The sequence below is a fragment of the Podarcis raffonei genome, chromosome 14 (assembly GCF_027172205.1).
Source record: "Podarcis raffonei isolate rPodRaf1 chromosome 14, rPodRaf1.pri, whole genome shotgun sequence".
NCBI classification, from domain to species: Eukaryota; Metazoa; Chordata; class Lepidosauria; order Squamata; family Lacertidae; genus Podarcis; species Podarcis raffonei.
Genome location: NC_070615.1, coordinates 24865069 through 24884500, shown reverse-complemented (window position 1 = coordinate 24884500; position 19432 = coordinate 24865069). Strand labels below are relative to the sequence as shown.

At 45.9% G+C, this 19432-nt stretch overlaps 1 protein-coding gene across 3 annotated transcripts in view; it reads left to right on the top strand.

The window, feature by feature from the left end:
* Positions 1 to 19432, top strand: part of IGDCC4 (immunoglobulin superfamily DCC subclass member 4) — a 78714-nt gene that overhangs the window by 3600 nt on the left and 55682 nt on the right. For 2 of the 3 annotated variants that reach the window (XM_053364683.1, XM_053364682.1), the window contains exon 2: positions 18824 to 19159. In XM_053364683.1, the coding sequence (XP_053220658.1) occupies positions 18824 to 19159 (336 nt within the window). Of the gene's footprint in view, positions 1 to 18823; positions 19160 to 19432 lie in introns of those variants that run through there. The other variant, XM_053364684.1, reaches the window with a different exon arrangement.

Sequence of the window (19432 nt, the reverse complement as noted above, 5' to 3'; positions counted from 1 at the left end):
TAGCAGCCATGTGTACTGCAGCATGACAACAGCCTTACGTTTTTATGTATATAGGAAGACGTGTGCCTATAGTAGAGGGGATTTCAGGGCAGAGATGAATTGCCCCTTGTTGACATTCCCCCTTGCACACATATATGAACTGTCCAGCAGCTCTTTGGCTTCTTTTTCTGCTGCCTCTGGATTATTAAAGGGTGTTAAATGTGACCAAATGGGAGCCCCGCTTTCCAGATCAAACTGATTTGCAGCTCCCTCAAACTTTGCTCCTGCTGCTGTTTTGGTTAATGAAAAGTTCTGCTGTGGCTTTAGCTTAATGCAGGTCGGTAAATTGTTAACACGTTCTGTACATTATTCAGCTAGAGTTCCTTTAAAGAAACCCTTCTCTCATTTTCCAAGGGGTGCAGTATAAGGCTTGCAAAACAGCAGGTTTTTTTTGCTTGATTTGACTAGGCTCCATTCTTCAAGCAGATAGGAAAGAACTTTCCCCATCGAGACAGGCAACCCATCAAACACAGCATCTCACTGCTGTACCCCCCCCCCCAATTCCACTGGAGATGTACACAGTCTTTCCTCATCCAAATTTCTGTTCGTGTAGGAGTGTGCAAGTTTTTGGATGCCACAGGAGTCTTCCTCAAGCAGGATGGAAAGAGGGGCAGTAGCTTGGGGGTGTGGAGAGCAAAGCCCAGCTATAAAAGTTTCTAAGCCTCATAATTGTAGCCCATCAAACAGCCTGATTGTGCATGTGCTTAATCAGAGGCAAGCCCCAGTAATTTCAATGGGACTTTCCTTTCAATAGGACCGCAGTCATATTCCTTGCCCACCCTCTCCCCTAAACAAAATCTTGTCTTAGCGTTCTGCATCTCTGTCGCTTGGTTTGGTCGCAGTTTTTAAGGCTTGCGCACATCTCAATAAAAGAGGCAAAGGAGAAATTTTGGCAGATGTCACTTGTCATGCAATTCTTTTCTCTGTTGCACAAGAGGTCGTTAACGCAGAAGCCCATAATCTCCTTTGTGTCAGGATTATTCAGATAAAAATCAGGCAAGCCACGTTATGTGCTGAAAACGTAAAACCTATTAAGAAGTGGATGGGAAAAGGCAGCTGAGGAAATATGGCTTTCGTTGTTTTCTAAAAATGCTTTCGGGGGATGGCTTTTCACAACTTGTGTCTGGATAAATATGATGATATTAGAAATGCATTTATAAAAACTATAACGACTTGCTAATAATCGGAGCAATAGCATTACTCATATAGAGCTATATATCGTATTGCATTACAGTTTCATGCATCTTCTTTCTTTTCTTTCTTTCTTTCCATTTCTTTTACTTTCTTTGCCCACTGAACGTTTTCAATAAAATATAAATATATTTTAAAAAACTTTTCCAGGGGGAAGTGATCACTCAGAAGAAACACTATAAAAGATCATGTACCCCTTTCCCTCCCCTAAAAGTTGCCAGCGTGTTCCCCTGGCACACAGAAATTAAGCAGGTCCTCTTTCCCTCATTACTCTCCCCTCTGTACAAGGGAGGAAACCCTACTAAATTTTGCTGTGCCTCTCTTAAAAGCACAGGACTAGACCCAGTGAAAAACCTGGCAATCCTCCTTTCTCTTTTGTCATTCTTTTGTCATGTTTGCTCTCCCTAAGAGGGTCCCTCTCCACCCCCCTTGAAAGCCTGAACCATATTGCTGGAACAGACTCTGGGTGTGTATTGCAAACATATAGTATTCACCTTTTCTCTGCTCAGTGCAGACTGTTCTGACTATAGCAAGGTCTCTTCTGTTGTGGATTTTCCCTGAAGAACTTGCAGAAGCACTTTAGAAAAAGAAAAGAGAGCGACATGCCCCGTTGGTTTCTGTTATGGCAGTGCGCGTTGCTTGCTTTGTGGTGGGGCTCCCGAAAGGGACAGAACCAGCTCTGGGAACGGAGAGGTGAAAGAAAGAAGCTTTTTCCCACTAGCTCGACAATCGGATTATATAATCCTCAATTTAGGCAGTTTGTATCAGGTTCCTTTTGTGAGTTTCCTCCCTTGACTTTAAGGCTTTTTTTGTTCCCGGCGGATGCTTTTCCTCCCTTTCTCTTCACTCCCCCCCACCCCTCCCCACACCAGAAGCTGTTGGCGTCTGAATAGACTTAGGACCCTTTCCCTGAGAATTTGGGTCTCCCATTGTCTTGGCAGTCACATGCCTCTTGCTTGTTTCCCCCCGAATGGTCACCTGCATGCAGATTTCATTCAGCTCCTTGCACAATATCATTTTGCAAAGGCACACAGGCCTGCTTAAAATGCAGTTGGCTTTTTCGGGACCAAGTTTCTATAGAGAGATGGGCTGGCAGGGAGGGGGAAGTTTGAGGTTGGTGGCTTTCAGTGCCGGCTGGGAATCAAATTGGCTTGAGGTGGCAGTGGATGAAAATACTCTTTTTTAAATTATAAAAATAATTTATTATTATTGTTGTTGTTGTTGTTAGTTGTTGTTGTTGTTGTCCCCAGCCACTCTGGGTAGCTTCCAACAAATTATAAAGCCACAGCAAAACATTTTGGATGCTGTTTGTTCAGAAGAAGACAAAACGTGGGACTTCACATTCTCAGAATTAATTCATTGAATTTGCTGCCCCCCGGGGTAGGCTGATAGATTAGCCTTTCCTAACCCATTGTCCTCTCGACATTTTAGACTACACCTCCCATGTCTGGGCCTGATAGGAGTTGTAGTCCAAAACATCTCGAAGGCAGCGGGTTAGAAAAAGGTACATCAATTTTGGCTTGATGGATTCTTGAAGGCAAGATCAATATGCTTTGCTTGGTAAGTAGAGACTCCATGCTCAGAGGCAATGTACCTTGGGATACCAGTTGCTGCAGGTGATGCACCTGTGCACAGAGGAACATCCCAGGTTGCCTTACACCAAGTCAGACCTATTGGTCCAGCTAGATCAGTGTTGTCGACACTGACTGGCAGCAGCTCTTCAGGGTTTCAGACCAGGAGCTCCTCCCAGCCCTTCCTGGTGCCCTCAGTGGCCAGTGTGGTGCCTATTGAGGCAGCTCCAGCCTGCTTACAGTCTCCTTCCCTGCTCTTGACGTTTCCCACAGCAGTGAGCCCAGCCGCCCTGGTTCATATAATTAAGCAAGTATTTAATTGCACAGTAATTTGTCTCTGGCCTGCATCCCAACGTTTTTCCTTACTCCATATTTGCATTACAGAGGGAGAACGCAGCAACTTAACGAGAGCATTGTTGTTTGGGTAGCGAGTTAATTTTGTGCTTTGGGAATAGAAAGAGGCTATTTGGAGAACTGAAATGCAACTTAGGCAAAAATGCCCAGGAGAGGAGGAGACCTAGGTTGCATTTCTGCCTAAGTATTCAGTGATATACTTCCTTTGAATATGGAGGTTCTCCATGCTCACACACAAAGTACCCAAATGAATGCATCATGGATTCCCCAACCCTATTTCCTTCTCCCTTTATTTAAAGGTTTATTTTTCTTCTATTAGAACTACAATGGTACCTCGGGTTACATACGCTTCAGGTTACATACACTTCAGGTTACAGACTCCGCTAACCCAGAAATAGTACCTCGGGTTAAGAACTTTGCTTCAGGATGAGAACAGAAATCGTGCTCTGGCGGCGCGGCAGCAGCGGGAGGCCCCATTAGCTAAAGTGGTGCTTCAGGTTAAGAACAGTTTCAGGTTAAGAATGGACCTCCGGAATGAATTAAATTCTTAACCCGAGGTACCACTGTATTCCAAATCTATGTTTTTGTCCCAACAGGGGCTCCTGAGTCAGTTTGAAAATAGAGATTTCTGTCCTGCCGATATGTATGTATGTAAACAAATTTGCTAAACGCACACCCCCTGCAAAAGAAGCCCTCTAAGTAGTTTACAAAAATATATATAATAAAACATTTACATTATCAATAAAACAAGTTAAAAACAGGTGTTTAAAAACGTCCAGAAGACGATAAAAAATCAATAGCAGCAGAAAAAGAAATATATGTAACTTCTCTGTGTCTGTAGAGGCTTTCCTGAACACAAATGCTTTAAGCAGGTGATAGAAAGAGTGCATTGAAGGTGCCTCCCTGGTGTCAATAGGCGGGGAGTTCCAAAGTGTAGAGATGCTGCTGCACTAAAAGATGGATTTATTACCAGTTTTGAAAAATTCCAAGTTGGTTTAATATGAAATAGTGCCTCACAAGCACCCCTTGCACCAAATCTGCCTCTTAGCACCACCAGGTGTCCAACGCTGCTTGAAATCTTACAGAATCCTCATATAGAACTATCTAAACAGCACTATGCTTCCGGGAACTTGGCTGAAGGCACTCTGTCCAAATCACACCCAGCAGAAGGTGTGTTGGGATCTACTGGTAGAATTTTTGAATACAGTTCCTTTTCTCATTAATTGATGGAGAATGGTTAACCCTCACCCCCCAAAAAAAATATGTCGGAGAAATTTTCAGCATAGTACTAACCGGACGAGAATTATATGGAAAAGAAGACTGCCGTACAAAGGATTGGACTACAAGGAACTGTGGGAGGGATTCCCGGAGGGGTAGCTGTGCTAGCAAAAACGGCAGTCTTGCAGCACCTTAAAGACTAACACGGCATTCTTGTTGATACGCAACAGTGCTCAAAGCTTAGGCAAAAATAAGTGTAAACATGCCTGAGACAAGCGCTATGGCAGATGGCAGTAGTTCCACTTGTTTTGTGTACAGAAATGTTGTCTGTTTGAAACGGAAATAAAAGTACATTATATTTAGATGAACACTTTGATAATGGCATAAGCCTCAGCCCACCAAAGCTTATATCTTTCTATATGCATAAAAAGGTAAGGCTGTCATCACGCAGCCCACCACATTAGAGGATTCACAGTGCCTTGTGACAATCCTGGATTTGCATGAGGTCAGGTTGAGGGAGGGAGCAAAAGAGAAGGTAGTTTTTCATGCCTTCCAACATTTCTCTGATGAAAATAGGGATGTCCAGTGCTATTTTTTTTAGAAAAAGAGGTGCCAGAACTCACCATGAAACGCCTCCCTTGCTCTCTTATAATGGCAATGGTGCCCACCTGAGAGATTCTGGAGCTGAGTTCTGGCAAGTTCTAGCTGAAAAAAAAGCCCTGGGGATGTCCTGTTCCATACCCTCCAACATTTCTCCGATGAAAATAGGGACATCATATAGACCAGTTCTAGTTGTTTTGTACTGTCCCCCCACCATCCCTGACCATTGGCCATGCTTGCTGGGACCACTGGGACCTGGAGTTCAGCAACATCTGCACAGCCACAGCTTACCAACCTGACTGTGACTTATCTAAGATCTTTCTCTCTCTCCTTTGCATAGTTGTATCATTTAAAAAACAAAACAAATTACTTTTTAAAGAAAACAACCCCCCAGGATTCTCCTGCAGACCTTGGACTTCTGCTACGTCTCCAGGGACCCCTATCCCTGCTCCTTCCCCAGATGATTTAAAGGCACATCACAACTGTGCAGTAAGTTTAGTAACAGTGCATGGAGCATACTGGGGGGGGGGATCTTTTCTGTGGCTTTTAGACACCTTTGGAAGGCAGGTGTGCCTGTGTGCAGCTCTGTGCTATTTCTCCCACGCCTAGGGGATTTCCGCCTTCTAGCTGATCTTTAAATAGGCAGTCAATAAATAATTAAGTTAATTGGTGTGGCCAAACAGGCCATTAGCTGCCTTAGCAGATTGTTTATTTTTATTTATTTGCAAACCGGCTCTTGAGATTTCGTGTGCAGAGAGTAAAGGGCACGAATTGGGGGTGGCGAAGGAGATGTGCCCTTATGACAAGCTGTGGGAGGCAGGGCACCTGCTTGGCATGCAGAAGGCCCCAGGTTCAATCCCCAATATCTCCGGAAAGGCTCCTTTTCTGAAATCCCAGAGAGCCTCTGCCAGTCCTTGTGGACAATACCGAGCTAGATGGAAAAGGGTTCTCTCTCTGGTTCCAAGCAATGATTAGATGACGCTGGCACCAATTTGAAATTCACTTTGTTGCATTACTTTCATGGTGTTTCGGTTGGATTTAGAGTCCTCAGCCAGATGACTTTGTCTGTTGCCAAAGTGGCCTGTACGGCAAGCGAACCAAACACAGCCCACTAGCCAGGCATGGGAAGAACCACTGTGCCTCTTCTGAGGCTTCAGAGTGAAGCTGATTGCTCAGAGATATAGTGGTACCTCAGGTTACAAAACTTTGGGTTACAAACTCCACTAACCTGGAAGTAGTACCTCGGGTTGAGAACTTTGCCCCAGGATGAGAATGGAAATTGTGCAGCAGGCCCCATTAGCAAAAGTGCAACTCAGGTTAAGAACAGTTTTGGGTTAAGAACGGACCTCTGGAATGAATTAAGTTTGTAACCCGAGGTATCACTGTACTGCTTGTAAAAGCAGTGGTGGAGGGGAGAGTCTGGCTTTTTAAAAGAGCTCTCAGGCCTCTCCCAGGCAGAATTGTCACTCACGTTCCTACTTGTTTCTCAAATCGATTTATTATCCCTTTATTGGTGCCCGTTTCTGTTTGCCTTCCGCAGTAAGAAGATCCTAATATGTTGGAGAAGGTGGTGCTTTGGATTTCCTAACTGGGGGTGGGGACCCTGAAGTCTACAGATCACTCCCTCCCTCCATTTGCTGCAAGTTCCTTCATCCGGAGCAGGGCTTTCCAAACTTGGGTCTCCAGCTGTTTTTGGACTACAACTCCCATCATCCATAGCTAGCAGGACCAGTGGCCAGGAATGATGGGAATTGTAGTCCAAAAACAGCTGGCAACCCAAGTTTGGAAAACACTGGTCTGGATGGTTTGAAAACATGGGCGCAGCCAGGATTTTTGTTAAGGGGGCAGGACTTTTGTGGGGGGTGGCAGAGCTGACGTGATTGGTCAGTTTGTTAAGTATTTCTGTTGTTTAACTTGATCAGGGGGACAGCTGCCCCCCATGGCTAAAACCTTGAATTGCCAGATCAAACCCCAAGACCTGATGGTGTGGATAGTGTCATTTTATGGTTTAGTCACTAGGTGGCAGTGGACTCAATTGTGTTTGGGTGGAGTCAGGACTTGCCTGTTTGGTTTTGTTAGGGAGACACCATAAAGTTGTTGTCTAGGTTATTGTCTGTTGTTCTTCAACCTAGGATCCCCAGCTGTGGTTAAACTCCAACTCCCATCATCCCCAGCCAAGCTTAGTGCAGTTGTCAAGGGAGATGGGAGTTGGAGTCCACCAACATCTTCAGGGCCAGAGGTTCCCCACCCTTGCCTTTGAGAGATGTAAATTTTGAAGCAAAACAAACCAACTTGTGTGCATTTTTACATTTCAGACACATGCAGTACTGTAGTGTGCCAGAAAACAGATCCAATGGAGCTTGGTAGGGGCTTCAAATTTCACAGTATCATTTTTTTTTATGGCATTGGCAAAGCTGAACTAATAGGATATTTGGGAAAGAGCAGAGGATTGGTTGTGGGGGTTGTTTTTTTGCATGAAGAATTTGCAAGAAAGAAAAAAGAAGATGTGATTTGGATTGTCCCGGTGATCTGAGCAAGACTTGTAATTCTCTCAGTTTTGGAAAACGAGAGTGATTATACACCAGCAAATAAGAAATAATCTGGAGCTAATAAACTGTAAGCTCAATTAATGGTAATCCCTTTCCAGCGGCAGTGACAGTCTGATGAGCTCAGGGCATCCCCCAAATCTTGTTTGGATGGGGCAGGGACTAAGTAGTCACTAAAGCTCCAGGAAGGGAAGCAGTTTGGATGTCTATTTATTTATTAAAATGTATACTACTATTGATTTAAAAAAGATCAGAGCATCTTACAACAGTTGTACATCAAACCATACAATAAGTTAAAATCAGAAATTGGCTGTTATGGAATTTTTTTTTACTTGCCTTAATAAGCCTAATGGGGATATAAAAGTTATCAGCAAGTGTTTAAAAGTTGGCATGGGAGGCCTCTGCTAATCTCTGTTGGCAGAATCTTCCACAAGTCTGGCCTGATGACACAACAGGCTCAGTTTCTTGTTGTTGTCAAGTGAGCCTTGTCCACTTCGAGGATGACCCATGAAACTCCTGCAGATGATGTCAGTGACTGAGCTGGGGTAAGAGGGTCAAAGAAGATCAAATGCATCCATTCTGAAGGAAATTAGCCCTGAGTGCTCACTGGAAGGACAGATCCCGAAGCTGAGGCTCCAATACTTTGGCCACCTCATGAGAAGAGAAGACTCCTGGAAAAGACCCTGATATTGGGAAAGATTGAGAGCACAAGGAGAAGGGGACGACAGAGGACGAGATGGTTGGACAGTGTTCTCGAAGCTACAAACATGAGTCTGAATAACTGTGGGAGACAGTGGAAGACAGAAGTGCCTGGCGTGCTCTGGTCCATGGGGTCATGAAGAGTTGGACACGACTAAACGACTAAACAACAACAAGAGGGTCAGGCAGTCCCTGAGGTCCTCTGGACGTATGTCTACTTCATCCTATGTGGTCATTGGTAACAGATTCAAAATGGCCATGGAGCAGTTTTCCCGTGGGGGATGGTTAGGGAATGAATTCTTAATTCAAACCCCTGTCAAGTTGTTCAGTCACTCTGGGTGTGGAGCCTCAGGGCACGGCAGGGGATCACAGAATTTTAGAGATGGAAGAGACCACAAGGATATAATCTAGTCCAACTCCCTGCAAAGCAGGAATCTTTCACCCAAAGTGGGGCTCAAACCCACAACCCTGAGATTAAGAGCTTCCTCATCTACCAACTGAGCTATCTGGCTAGAATGGAGTATGAGTGTTGGGGTGGGGGTGACGAATCTTAGCATTGCACAGGTTACTGCTGAAATTTGAGACCTGCTTAAGGAAGCTGGATGGGCCAGCCAGGTGGAGATATCAGATGCCAACCAGACCTCCAGAGATCTCCATGTGGTCACAATTGGACCCGCGCCAGTTGCAGAACATGCATGGTGCCTGGGGGATTTTGAATGCTGGTTCAAGGTTCTTGTGTACCCAAAGGCCTAAATAACTTGGCTGCAGGATACCTGCACATAACACCAGTCCTGAAAGACCTACATTGGCTCCCAGTACATTTCTGAGCACAATTCAAAGTGTTGGTGCTGAGCTTTAAAGCCCTAAACGGCCTCGGCCCAGTATACCTAAAGGAGCATCTCCATCCCCATTCTTCAGCCCAGACACTGAGATCCAGTGCCGAGGGCCTTCTGGCGGTTCCCTCACTGCAAGAAGTGAGGTTACAGGGAACCAGACAGAGGGCCTTTTTGGTAGTGGCACCCGCCCTGTGGAATGCCCTCCCATCAGATGTCAACAAGATAAAGAACTATCTGACTTTTAGAAGACATCTGAAGGCAACCTTGTTTAGGGAAGCTTTTAACGTGTGATGTTTTATCATGTTTTTAATATTCTGTTGGGAGCCGCCCAGAGTGGCTGGGGAAACCCAGCCAGAAGGGCAGGTATAAATAATAAGTTATTATTCTTATTACCTCAAGGAAGGCCTGAGTCTTCATGTCCCAGCCCTATTGTGGAGAACATGGAGAGGAGTGCTGTTTGTTGTCCCCGTGTTACAGATACCCAACTGGACTCAACGAAAAATCAGGCTTTTAGCGTCACCAGTCCTATGCCTGTGGAACACTCTTCCTGCAGAGTTGCAGCAGGCACCTCTTCGCTTTTGACTTTTGAGTGTTTCCTCAAAAAGTTGAGCCTTTTTATACTTTGCGGCTTTTAGATCCCCCCTTTTCAATTATCCAGACACCTTAACGATTATCTGCAATTATTTTTTTAAAATGGTGTTTGATGCCTTACCATTCTACACCCCCTGATATTTTATGACCAAGAAATGCTTTTTAAATATAAATAAATAAAAATGCCCCTGTGTGTCCCTAGTAAAAAACAACAACACACCAAATCTCCAAATTCTTAAATGTAGGCAACATATTGGTCCGAAGGGAGGCTTCCTTAGTTTATAATGCAGGTTCTTTTGCAGAGCTGAGTAGTGTGTATTGCATAGACTTATTTTCATGGGTTGTCAAGGGTGTGTGTGTGTGGGGGGCGTTTCCCAGCAAGGAAGAGATTAGGATCTCACGAAATCAGGCCTTGGGAGCTCCAGGGAGGGAAGTAAAAATAGCCTTATCTCTGTTCTGCAATTGGAGCTGGAAGAGGCAAAAGTCAGCTTTTGGGAGATTCACAAGGCCACAAGATGTGCTTGGTGGAAATGGCTGGGATGGGAGTGAATGCTCCTCTTTGGTCAAGTCACCTGCCTTCGCCCTGTAGTTGCTGATTAATGAGGACTTGGCAGATTTCACTCTGTGCCCTTGATGGCATGTTCCATGACCTGGAATGACCTGGAGAATCTCGACGGCTGAGCTTCCGGAAGGAATGGGGAAGAGGGAATGCCTGTGACTCAGAGGCAGAGCAGCTGCTTTGCATGCAGAAGGACCCGGGTTCAAACCCCAATGGCACCTCCAGGTAGGACTGGGAAAAAGCTCCAGCCTGAAACCCTGGAGACCTTGATTGAACCTTGGACCTTCTGCATGCCAAGCAGGTGCTTCGCCACTGAGTTCTGCTCCAGAGGTTACTCTGCAGTTTCTCATCAGGTGGGCAATCCATTGTAAGATGAATGTGAATAGCTTCTTAAAATAATCAGGTTGCCAATGGGCTGGATTTGCCATTTCTTGTGCTGCCTGCCTGAGATGGCAACAACAAGGTCTTTGTCCCCAACTGGGGGCTTCCGCACGGCTGTCATGTAGGTCAGAAGTTGCTGTTATTGTTATCATGGTTCATTTGGTTTTTATCCTGCCCAAAGGAACCCAGGATGGGCATAAGGCATATTTTTTTTTTATTTTGTTCTATGATTTTGAACAGAATTTGTATACTCCTTAAGGACTCCTGACCATTAGGTCCAGTTGTGACCGACTCTGGGGTTGCGGCGCTCATCTCGCTTTATTGGCCGAGGGAGCCGGCGTACAGCTTCCAGGTCATGTGGCCAGCATGGCTAAGCCGCTTTTGAGGAACCAGAGCAGCACATGGAAACGCCGTTTACCTTCCCGCCGGAGCGGTACCTATTTATCTACTTGCACTTTGATGTGCTTTTGAACTGCTAGGTTAGCAGGAGCAGGGACTGAGCAACGGGAGCTCACCCCGTCGCGGGGATTCAAACCGCCAACCTTCTGATCGGCAAGTCCTAGGCTCTGTGGTTTAACCCACAGCGCCACCCACGTCCCTTTGTATACTCCTTAGCTGTGAGTAAAACCTCGAAGCATTTGACAAAAAACAAACAATAAAATGTGCGTTAAAATGATAATTAACAGTCAAAGTTAAGAGGAAGTTTTTAAAACATCAAGATGTAATTAAAATCAGCATAATTAAAATTTCAGATCAAAACGCCTGCTAGTGTTTACATAGATTCCTAGGATTTGTTGCAAAAATGTTTTTAGCAGGTTTCATAAAATGCACAACAGAGGTGCCAGTCTGTTGTCAATAGGCTGGGAGTTCCGGGATGTAGGTGCTGCCACACCAAAAACTGTGGCACGAATATTAATAGCGTGGAATGAATATTATGTGGTGTGTGTAAAAGTGCCGCAGATCAAAGCGGTCAAGTTGGCATATATGGGGTAAGATGATCCCGCAAGTAAACTGGTCCCAAGCTGCTTTATGTATATTAACAGCAACACATTGAACTTGGCCCAGTAAGAGATTTGCAACCAGTGCACGGGCAGGGGTGTCGTATGTTGACAAGGTCTCACTTCTGTCGGCAACCTTGCTGCAGCATTCTGCACTACCTGCAGCTTCCACATCAAGCGCAAGGCAAGCCCCACAAAATAAACAATGCTACATAATTAAAAACCTTGCAAAAATGTAACACCAATTAAAAACACATTTTCAGTGTTGTTCACAACAACTTAGGGAACTGTAGCCTGCCTCTTCCTAAAGGCAAATCTGCTGCTGAGCCAGCAGCCTTTGAAGGTAGTGGCGGAAGTTTCCTCCGGCAGGTAAGTAGCCACAGCCCAGCAGCAACGCTGACCGAACCCCTCCAGGCTTTGAAGTCATAAGCAACTGGTTAATTTTTTAAAAGCCTTCAATGCCTGCTAATCCAAATCAATTTTCATTTCTTTCATAAAGCTCAGGCTTTTGCGTTGGGCACCCGCAAATAATTGCAGCTAATTTGTTTTATTTTTATAACACCCATAATTGGGGGCGGGGGGGCGTGATTTTGATGTCCTGGCAGCCATGTTCCCTTTAGTGAGTTCTTAATGGAAAGATCCATTAAAGTCGAAATGGTTCTGGGCACCAGTTCAAAAGCCAGATGTCTCTGTGTGTTGTAGAAGAGGGTTTCAGGCCATCTGCCGATCTCAGATATGTCACCCAAACAAGTGATACTGTCATTGGATTGGGGGAAAGGCTTGAGCTGCCCCCACCCAGCATATATTTTCTGTGCCTGCCAGACCCCCTGGGAATTCACGTACAGACCAACATGACAAAAGCTCGCTTGCCTCACCCCAATTCCAACTATTTAGAGTAAGGTTTCCCAAACTTAAGGGACACGGGTGGTGCTGTGGGTTAAACCACACAGCCCAGGGCTCGCTGATCAGAAGGTTGGCAGTTCGAATCCCCGCGACGGGGTGAGCTCCCATTGCTTGGTCCCTGCTCCTGCCAACCTAGCAGTTAGAAAGCATGTCAAAGTGCAAGTAGATAAATAGGTACCGCTCCGGCGGGAAGGTAAACAGCGTTTCCGTGCGCTGCTCTGGTTTGGTCCTGCTGGCCACATGACCCGGAAGCTGTATGCCAGCTCCCTCAGCCAATAAAGTGAGATGAACTCCGCAATCCCATAGTCATCCGCAACTGGATCTAATGGTCAGGGGTCCTTTTAAACTTTACTTTTCCCCAAACTTGGGTTTCCAGTTGTTTTTGGATTAGTTTCCACCATCCCTGAACACTGGTCCTGCTAGCTAGGGATGATGGGAGTTGCAGTCCAAAAACAGCTGGAGACCCAAGTTTGGGAAACCCTGATTTAGAGTCACGGACCCCTCCACAAAGTGCAGGCAGGCACACGTGGTTTCGCTGGCTGGGGCTGATGGGATTTGTAGTCCTGCTACATCTGGAGGGCAGCAGGTTGGCAAACGGCTTCTTTAGGGTCTCTGGCAGAGAGGGTGACTGAAGGGTGGAGTTAGCTTGCTCACCCTGCCCCCTTCATGTTGTTTTAACTCAGAACTTGGCTATGGAATGTGCAAGCAATATCCAGCCCATTATTCAGCAGAAGACACACTGGCACTCTCAGTTCTCCCGTGCATTATGTAACTCATTTGACCTTTGCACCACAGAGGCTTCTGCAGAGCTCTGGTTTGAAAAATTAGCCACACGGCATGTAAGGAGTACAGTGATTAAATGCCCCCAGTGCTCATCTGTAAGCGTGAGGTGTCATTTCACACCACTGAATCAACACAAGCTGAAATACCTCATGGCTGCGCATGCGGTAAGAGAAAATCCATGGGCCTCTGACATGCCTGAAGGCACTTTGTGGCCAGGGGTGGCCGGACCAGAAGGCCTCCCGAGGAATCCCCATGCAGCACAAGAATTTGGGTCATCAGTTGAGGCCATGAAACTCCTTAGCAAATGAGGCTTTTAACAATGCGTTCATGCGCTGTCGCATCAGATGTTTATAAGAGCACGATTCACTTGACGGGTCTTTGGTCTTTAATGTCATTGGCATCATTTGCAGGCATTTGAGGCTTGGCCCACTTGATCCTTGTAGATGATTGGTGCCTATTAACACACTGGCTTCCTGATCTGCTGCTGTTTTGGTTATGGGCATCACTGGGTGCATAACTTTTGGCTACCGGGCACCATCTCTTTGCCAAAATCGCAGAGTCCAGTGCTGATGTCTGTGCTCCTCTGAATGCACACAGTCCTGCCTAAAATGATCTGATCCAGGCTTCTGAATAAGCTGCACACCTGTCTGTCTGTGGTGAATGAGAGTCACTGCCAGTCAGAACCTTCGTGTCCTGTGCATGTTCTTATGCTGTCTTGGAGTGGCGAGGCAAACTGGTGAGATTAGGGCACATTATGTGGTGGACAAAATCTGTAGTCAGTCCCTTAGTTGGATCCCAGATACACTACTTGAAGTATCTTCATCTTACCTTGGAATTGGGTCATTTATTGAGCATTTGTCCTGATTGGTTTGCAGAGAGGTTAGATGATGGTTGCTATTTCATGAGCATTTATTCTGATTTGTTGGAAAGTGTTATCCCACACTCCCCAGCGCATTTTCCCATCAGTTCCCTTATGGGAAAATGTCCAGACTTTTGGGGGTAGCAGGTTTGTTGCAGGATAACTCCCAATCAACTATAATTGTGCAACCATAATTAGCTGGTGTGTGATTCAGTCCCACCCCTCAAAATAAGCACAAAAAATTAGTCCCATAGCTCTAATTTTTGGGATGTTCTGTCAGGGCTGGTGATGCTGTGAAGAGGAAATCCAGTTTGGGGAAGATGAGGGTTGTGTGTGTGTGTGTGTTGCACAGGATGCTGGGAAGTGTCATAGCAGCTTCAATTCCTGGCATCTCCTGGTGGGACTGGGAATGTTCGGATTCTGGAAAGGTCTGGCTCTGTTTAAGGCAGCTTCCTATTTTTATTATTTTTCTACCTTCACAAAGGTGACCCAAAGCAACACACAAAAACAGCAAAACACTAAAACCCAAGTATAGCAAGTGACTGGCATTAGTCTCCTATGTCCCTTTTTGCACCTACTGCTAGCTATTAGTCACAAAGTGGATGGAATTAAATGAGGGTTGGACAAATTCATGGAGAAGAAGGCTACCCATGACTGCTGGCCACAATGGCTATGCTCTGCCTCCACGGTTAGAGACAGTAATCTTTCTGCAGGAGGGGAGAAGCGCTCTGGTGCTCAGGTCCCACTTGCGAGTAACTGAGTAACTGCCTTGCATGCAGAAGGCCTCGAGGACAATTTTCAACAGCAACTCCAGGTAGAGCTGGGAACATCCCTTGTCTGAAACCCTGGAGAGCTGCTGCCAATCTGTGTAGACAACACTAAGCTAGAAGACCAAGTGGTAGATACCATGGCTTGTTATAAGGCAACTGCTCACAACAGCACAGGAAATTAACTTTCCAAGTGGTTGAATGTATGAAACTGTCCTATTGAGACAGGCTACTGGTCCATCTAAGTGTGTCTTGCTCTGGCTGTTCCAACTACCAGAGGAGATCTTTCCTGTTCCATCCTTGCTGCCTCATCCATCTCTAACCAGGACTCGACCTGGGACCTCCTGTAGGCTGAGCTTGTGCTCAGTGTTCAAAATCAGGCCACTTGCACCCAAGTGAAGATGCCTGGGTGGCAGGATGAATGCCTGACGTCTCCACCATCTGGAGGTGCATGCCTGGGGACGCTTGGATATTGACTGTTTTCACATACTAGCAACACATCCTTTATAATTCTATCCATTATATTTTATCTGCACAATCAGAATGAATTTCGGGAACCAAAAAGTTGCATTGTCTGGCTCAAAAATGGCAACTAGGCCTTCTGTTTTGGAGACTATAACCCTGGTTTAAGGAGCCATTTGGCACCTAGCTTATGTATCTTGAATTTCTAACACTGCTTGCGCTCTGCACCTGTGCTGAAATTTCTCCTAGCATTAAAATGGTCCCCTGTCCTCGCCTCCTCTTTAGCTGGGCTGTTTCCCTTCTGCTTTCTGAAAAACTCCCCTTGTTCCAGAGGCGTTTGTTGTTGGGTTCTGCAAGGTGCACATACGTGGTTTTCTCCAGGGAGGCTGACGTGCCCAGAAGCAGGAATGGAGCTGGCTGGCTGGCTGGCATCCAGGCCCAGCGAGAGGGACCTGCCTGCGCAGTAGCAGCAGGAGCTGTCCAGGAAAACTCCTTGACTGGTGCCAAGGACTGGAAAGTGATGTCAGCGTTGGAAGGAGGACAGGCTAGCCAGCCCTTCTGCTTCTGCTTTCTGTGGAGTGCAAAGTGTCTGAGGGGGCCTGCTTAGTCTCTGCCCCTCTTTTTTGTTCCTTTTTGCTGAGTAGATATTCCAGGCTCGATGGGTTGCTTCTCTCAGCTGCAGAAGAATGCCTTGGTGCTGGATTTTGCAAGCACTGTGAGGAGCACGGATTAGTCAGCTTTTATATACATTGGATGCCTTTACATATATGTAGGTCAATTGTACAGTTGGAAGGGATTCCTAAGGGTAATCTAGTACAACCGCCTGCAACACAGGAAAAGGTTTTCCCCCATTTTTTTTATTTATTGGATTTATATACCACAAGGACCCTGTCAGGTAGGTTAGGCTGAACAAATGGGACTGGTCCAAGACCACCCATTTATACCCCCATCTTCCTTCAAGGTGCTCACAGTGGCATTTGTCGTTCTCCCACTCCTAATATCGTCTTCACAACAGCCCTGCGATGTAGGACAGGCTGAGAGATGGTGACTGGCGGTCCAAGGTCTGAGTGGGGATTTGAATCCTGGTCTCCCAGGTCCTCCTAAAGCAGAGACCTCACCTTGCCAACAAAGGTCCGTATAGTTAAAGCTATGGTTTTCCCAGTAGTGATGTATGGAAGTGAGAGCTGGACCATAAAGAAGGCTGATCGCCGAAGAATTGATGCTTTTGAATTATGGTGCTGGAGGAGACTCTTGAGAGTCCCATGGACTACAAGAAGATCAAACCTATCCATTCTTAAGGACATCAGCCCTGAGTGCTCACTGGAAGGACAGATCCTGAAACTGAGGCTCCAATACTTTGGCCACCTCATGAGAAGAGAAGACTCCCTTGAAAAGACCCTGATGTTGGGAAAGATGGAGGGCACAAGGAGAAGGGGACGACAGAGGACGGGATGGTTGGACAGTATTCTCGAAGCTACCAGCATGAGTTTGACCAAACTGCGGGAGGCAGTGGAAGACAGGAGTGCCTGGCGTGCTCTCATCCATGGGGTCACGAAGAGTCGGACACAACTAAATGACTAAACAACAACTCCCAGATCCCCCTAGTCTAGCACTCTGACCGCTACACCATACTGCCTATGTTTGGTTTAGACCTTTGTGATCAGATGGAATAGATTCTAGGGATGGGGCAGAAAGAGGGTAAGGATTTTTTTGTGAAGTGCAGCACAGCTTCTCACATCAAAAGTCTGCAGCAAGAAGATTGCAACACTCACCTCTGAAATAATGGCCGCTATGATGGATTGCAGGCCGAGGAAGGAGGGTGAATTAAATTAACTGACCATTTAGCCATTTCACTTGCCAAGAATGCAATTTTTTCCCAGCTTTCTTTGCACGTCTTTGAAGAATGCAATTTAACAGTGTTAATGTTGGGCATCGCTGCAGTTAATTGCATGCTCTGGAGTGAGCTCTTCTCCACCCCCACCCCCGAGAAAGGTGGCCCTTTTTATCATCCGTAGGTAGCAGAAGGTTTAATTGGGTGCTTGAATAGCTATAAAATTAATCTGCGATAGGCACTGGGCACCCAGCCATGTGGTTCCCAGCCCGTGCTGATAAACTTGTTATGGAACCAGGAAACATTTTCAGTTGGAATGGTAACAAAATTATTTGGCGCAGGGTTGTGGAGGGTTTCCTCACGGAGGAGGCTGAGATAGCCGTGCAAATTCATGTTGGCCACCGTGTTTCTCAAGGACATTTGCAGATAATGGCCAAACGCTTTCAGGAAATGCTGTGGCTCTCTTGCAAGTGGGCACTTTGGAGGTTAGTGTGGCCCACGTCAGGCTCTCTATGCACATGCTCAAGAAACCACCAAACATCAGCGCTTGTTGTTATTGTATGTTGGTTGTCCTGCCCTTTTTGTCAATGATGATGACAACTTTGGGTGCACAGACTAGTAGGAAGGGCCGGGTTCTGACTCTCACTCAGCCATGACACTCACTAGGTGGCCTTAGGGCCTGTCCCCCTCTCTCTTTCGGCCTAACCTACCTCAGACGGTTGTTGTGGGGATAAAATGGGTGGGGGGAGAGAACCACGTACGCAGCCTTGAGCTCCTTGGAGAAAAGGCAGGATAGAAATGTAATAAATAAATAGTTGTATTAGTGTGTGAAATTGTCAGACCCTCCAAGTGTCCCTATTTTCCAGGGACAGTCCCGGATTTACAGAAGCCATCCCAATTTCTGATTTGATCCCAGAATGTCCTTTTCCTTAGGATGTCCCTATTTTCATCAGAGAAATGTTGGAAGGTAGGGAGTTATGCAAACCCTGAGCCAAGGAGATAAGTAACTATGCAACCTTTAGAAGACATCTGAAGGCAGCCCTGTATAGGGAAGTTTTTAAATGTTTAATGTTTCATTGTTTTTATATATGTTGGAAGCTGCCCAGAGTGACTGGGGCAACCTAGTCAGATGTGTGGGGTATAAATGTTGTTGTTGTTGTTGTTGTTGTTTATAAATGTTGTAGTAGTAGTAGTAGTAGTAGTAGTAGTGGTTGTTATCAGAGTACAGTGGTACCTCGGGTTACACACGCTTCAGGTTACAGATGCTTCAGGTTACAGACTCCGCTAACCCAGAAATAGTGCTTCAGGTTAAGAACTTTGCTTAAGGATGAGAACAGAAATCGTACAGCAGCGGCGCAGCAGCAGTGGGAGGCCCCATTAGCTAAAGTGGTGCTTCATGTTAAGAACAGTTTCAGGTTAAGAACGGAACCTCCAGAATGAATTAAGTACTTAACCCGAGGTACCACTGTAATGTTGTGGGGTTTGTATTGTTCTTGTTATATTCCTGTGGTTGATATGACCATGATTTGTGAAAACAACAACAATAGAAAAGTTGCATAAGTAAATAAAATAATTTTAAAGGAGTCCTACCGTAGTTCCTCCAACAAGCCAACCTTCTGTTTTGCTTTGCTGCAGGGGAACCATCTCCAAGGCCTTCTCTGGAGCTGACCTGCGGGCCGGGCCCAGGCCGAGTGACCTTAGAGCCAAACCAAACCCTGGAGCTGCGCTGCAACTTGGCTCCCGTTGAGGAGCTCCTCAACATTACCTGGAAGAAGAATGGGCTCCCACTAGCAGAAAAGGACAACTTCCGCCTCCTCCCCAATGGATCTTTGCTCATTTCGTCACCAGGGGCGTCACCTTCAGTGGAGGGAACCTTTCCAGGAGGGTCCAGCGCAGAGGGAAATTACTCCTGCGTTTCCCATGGAACTTTCGGCTCAGTCGCTGGCCAGACCGTTGTACTTCGTGCACCAAGTGAGTATCCGGGTGTTTGTGCCCACCTTCTTTTAGCATTAAAAACAACTCCTTCTGAAAACAAGGGGAAGAAGCAGGTTTTATTTACTGTTTTCTAAAAATAATTTCAAGTAGGCAAGTTCTGTATTGCTTTTAAAGGGGTGTTGTTTTAACACCGCAGTACTTAATGTTTTGTGAGAGGGCTCAGAATATAGATAAATAAATTGAAATAAGCAATGCCAGTAAATATGAAAGCCCTCTCATTGATGAATCCCAGTCAGGGAATCTTTAAAA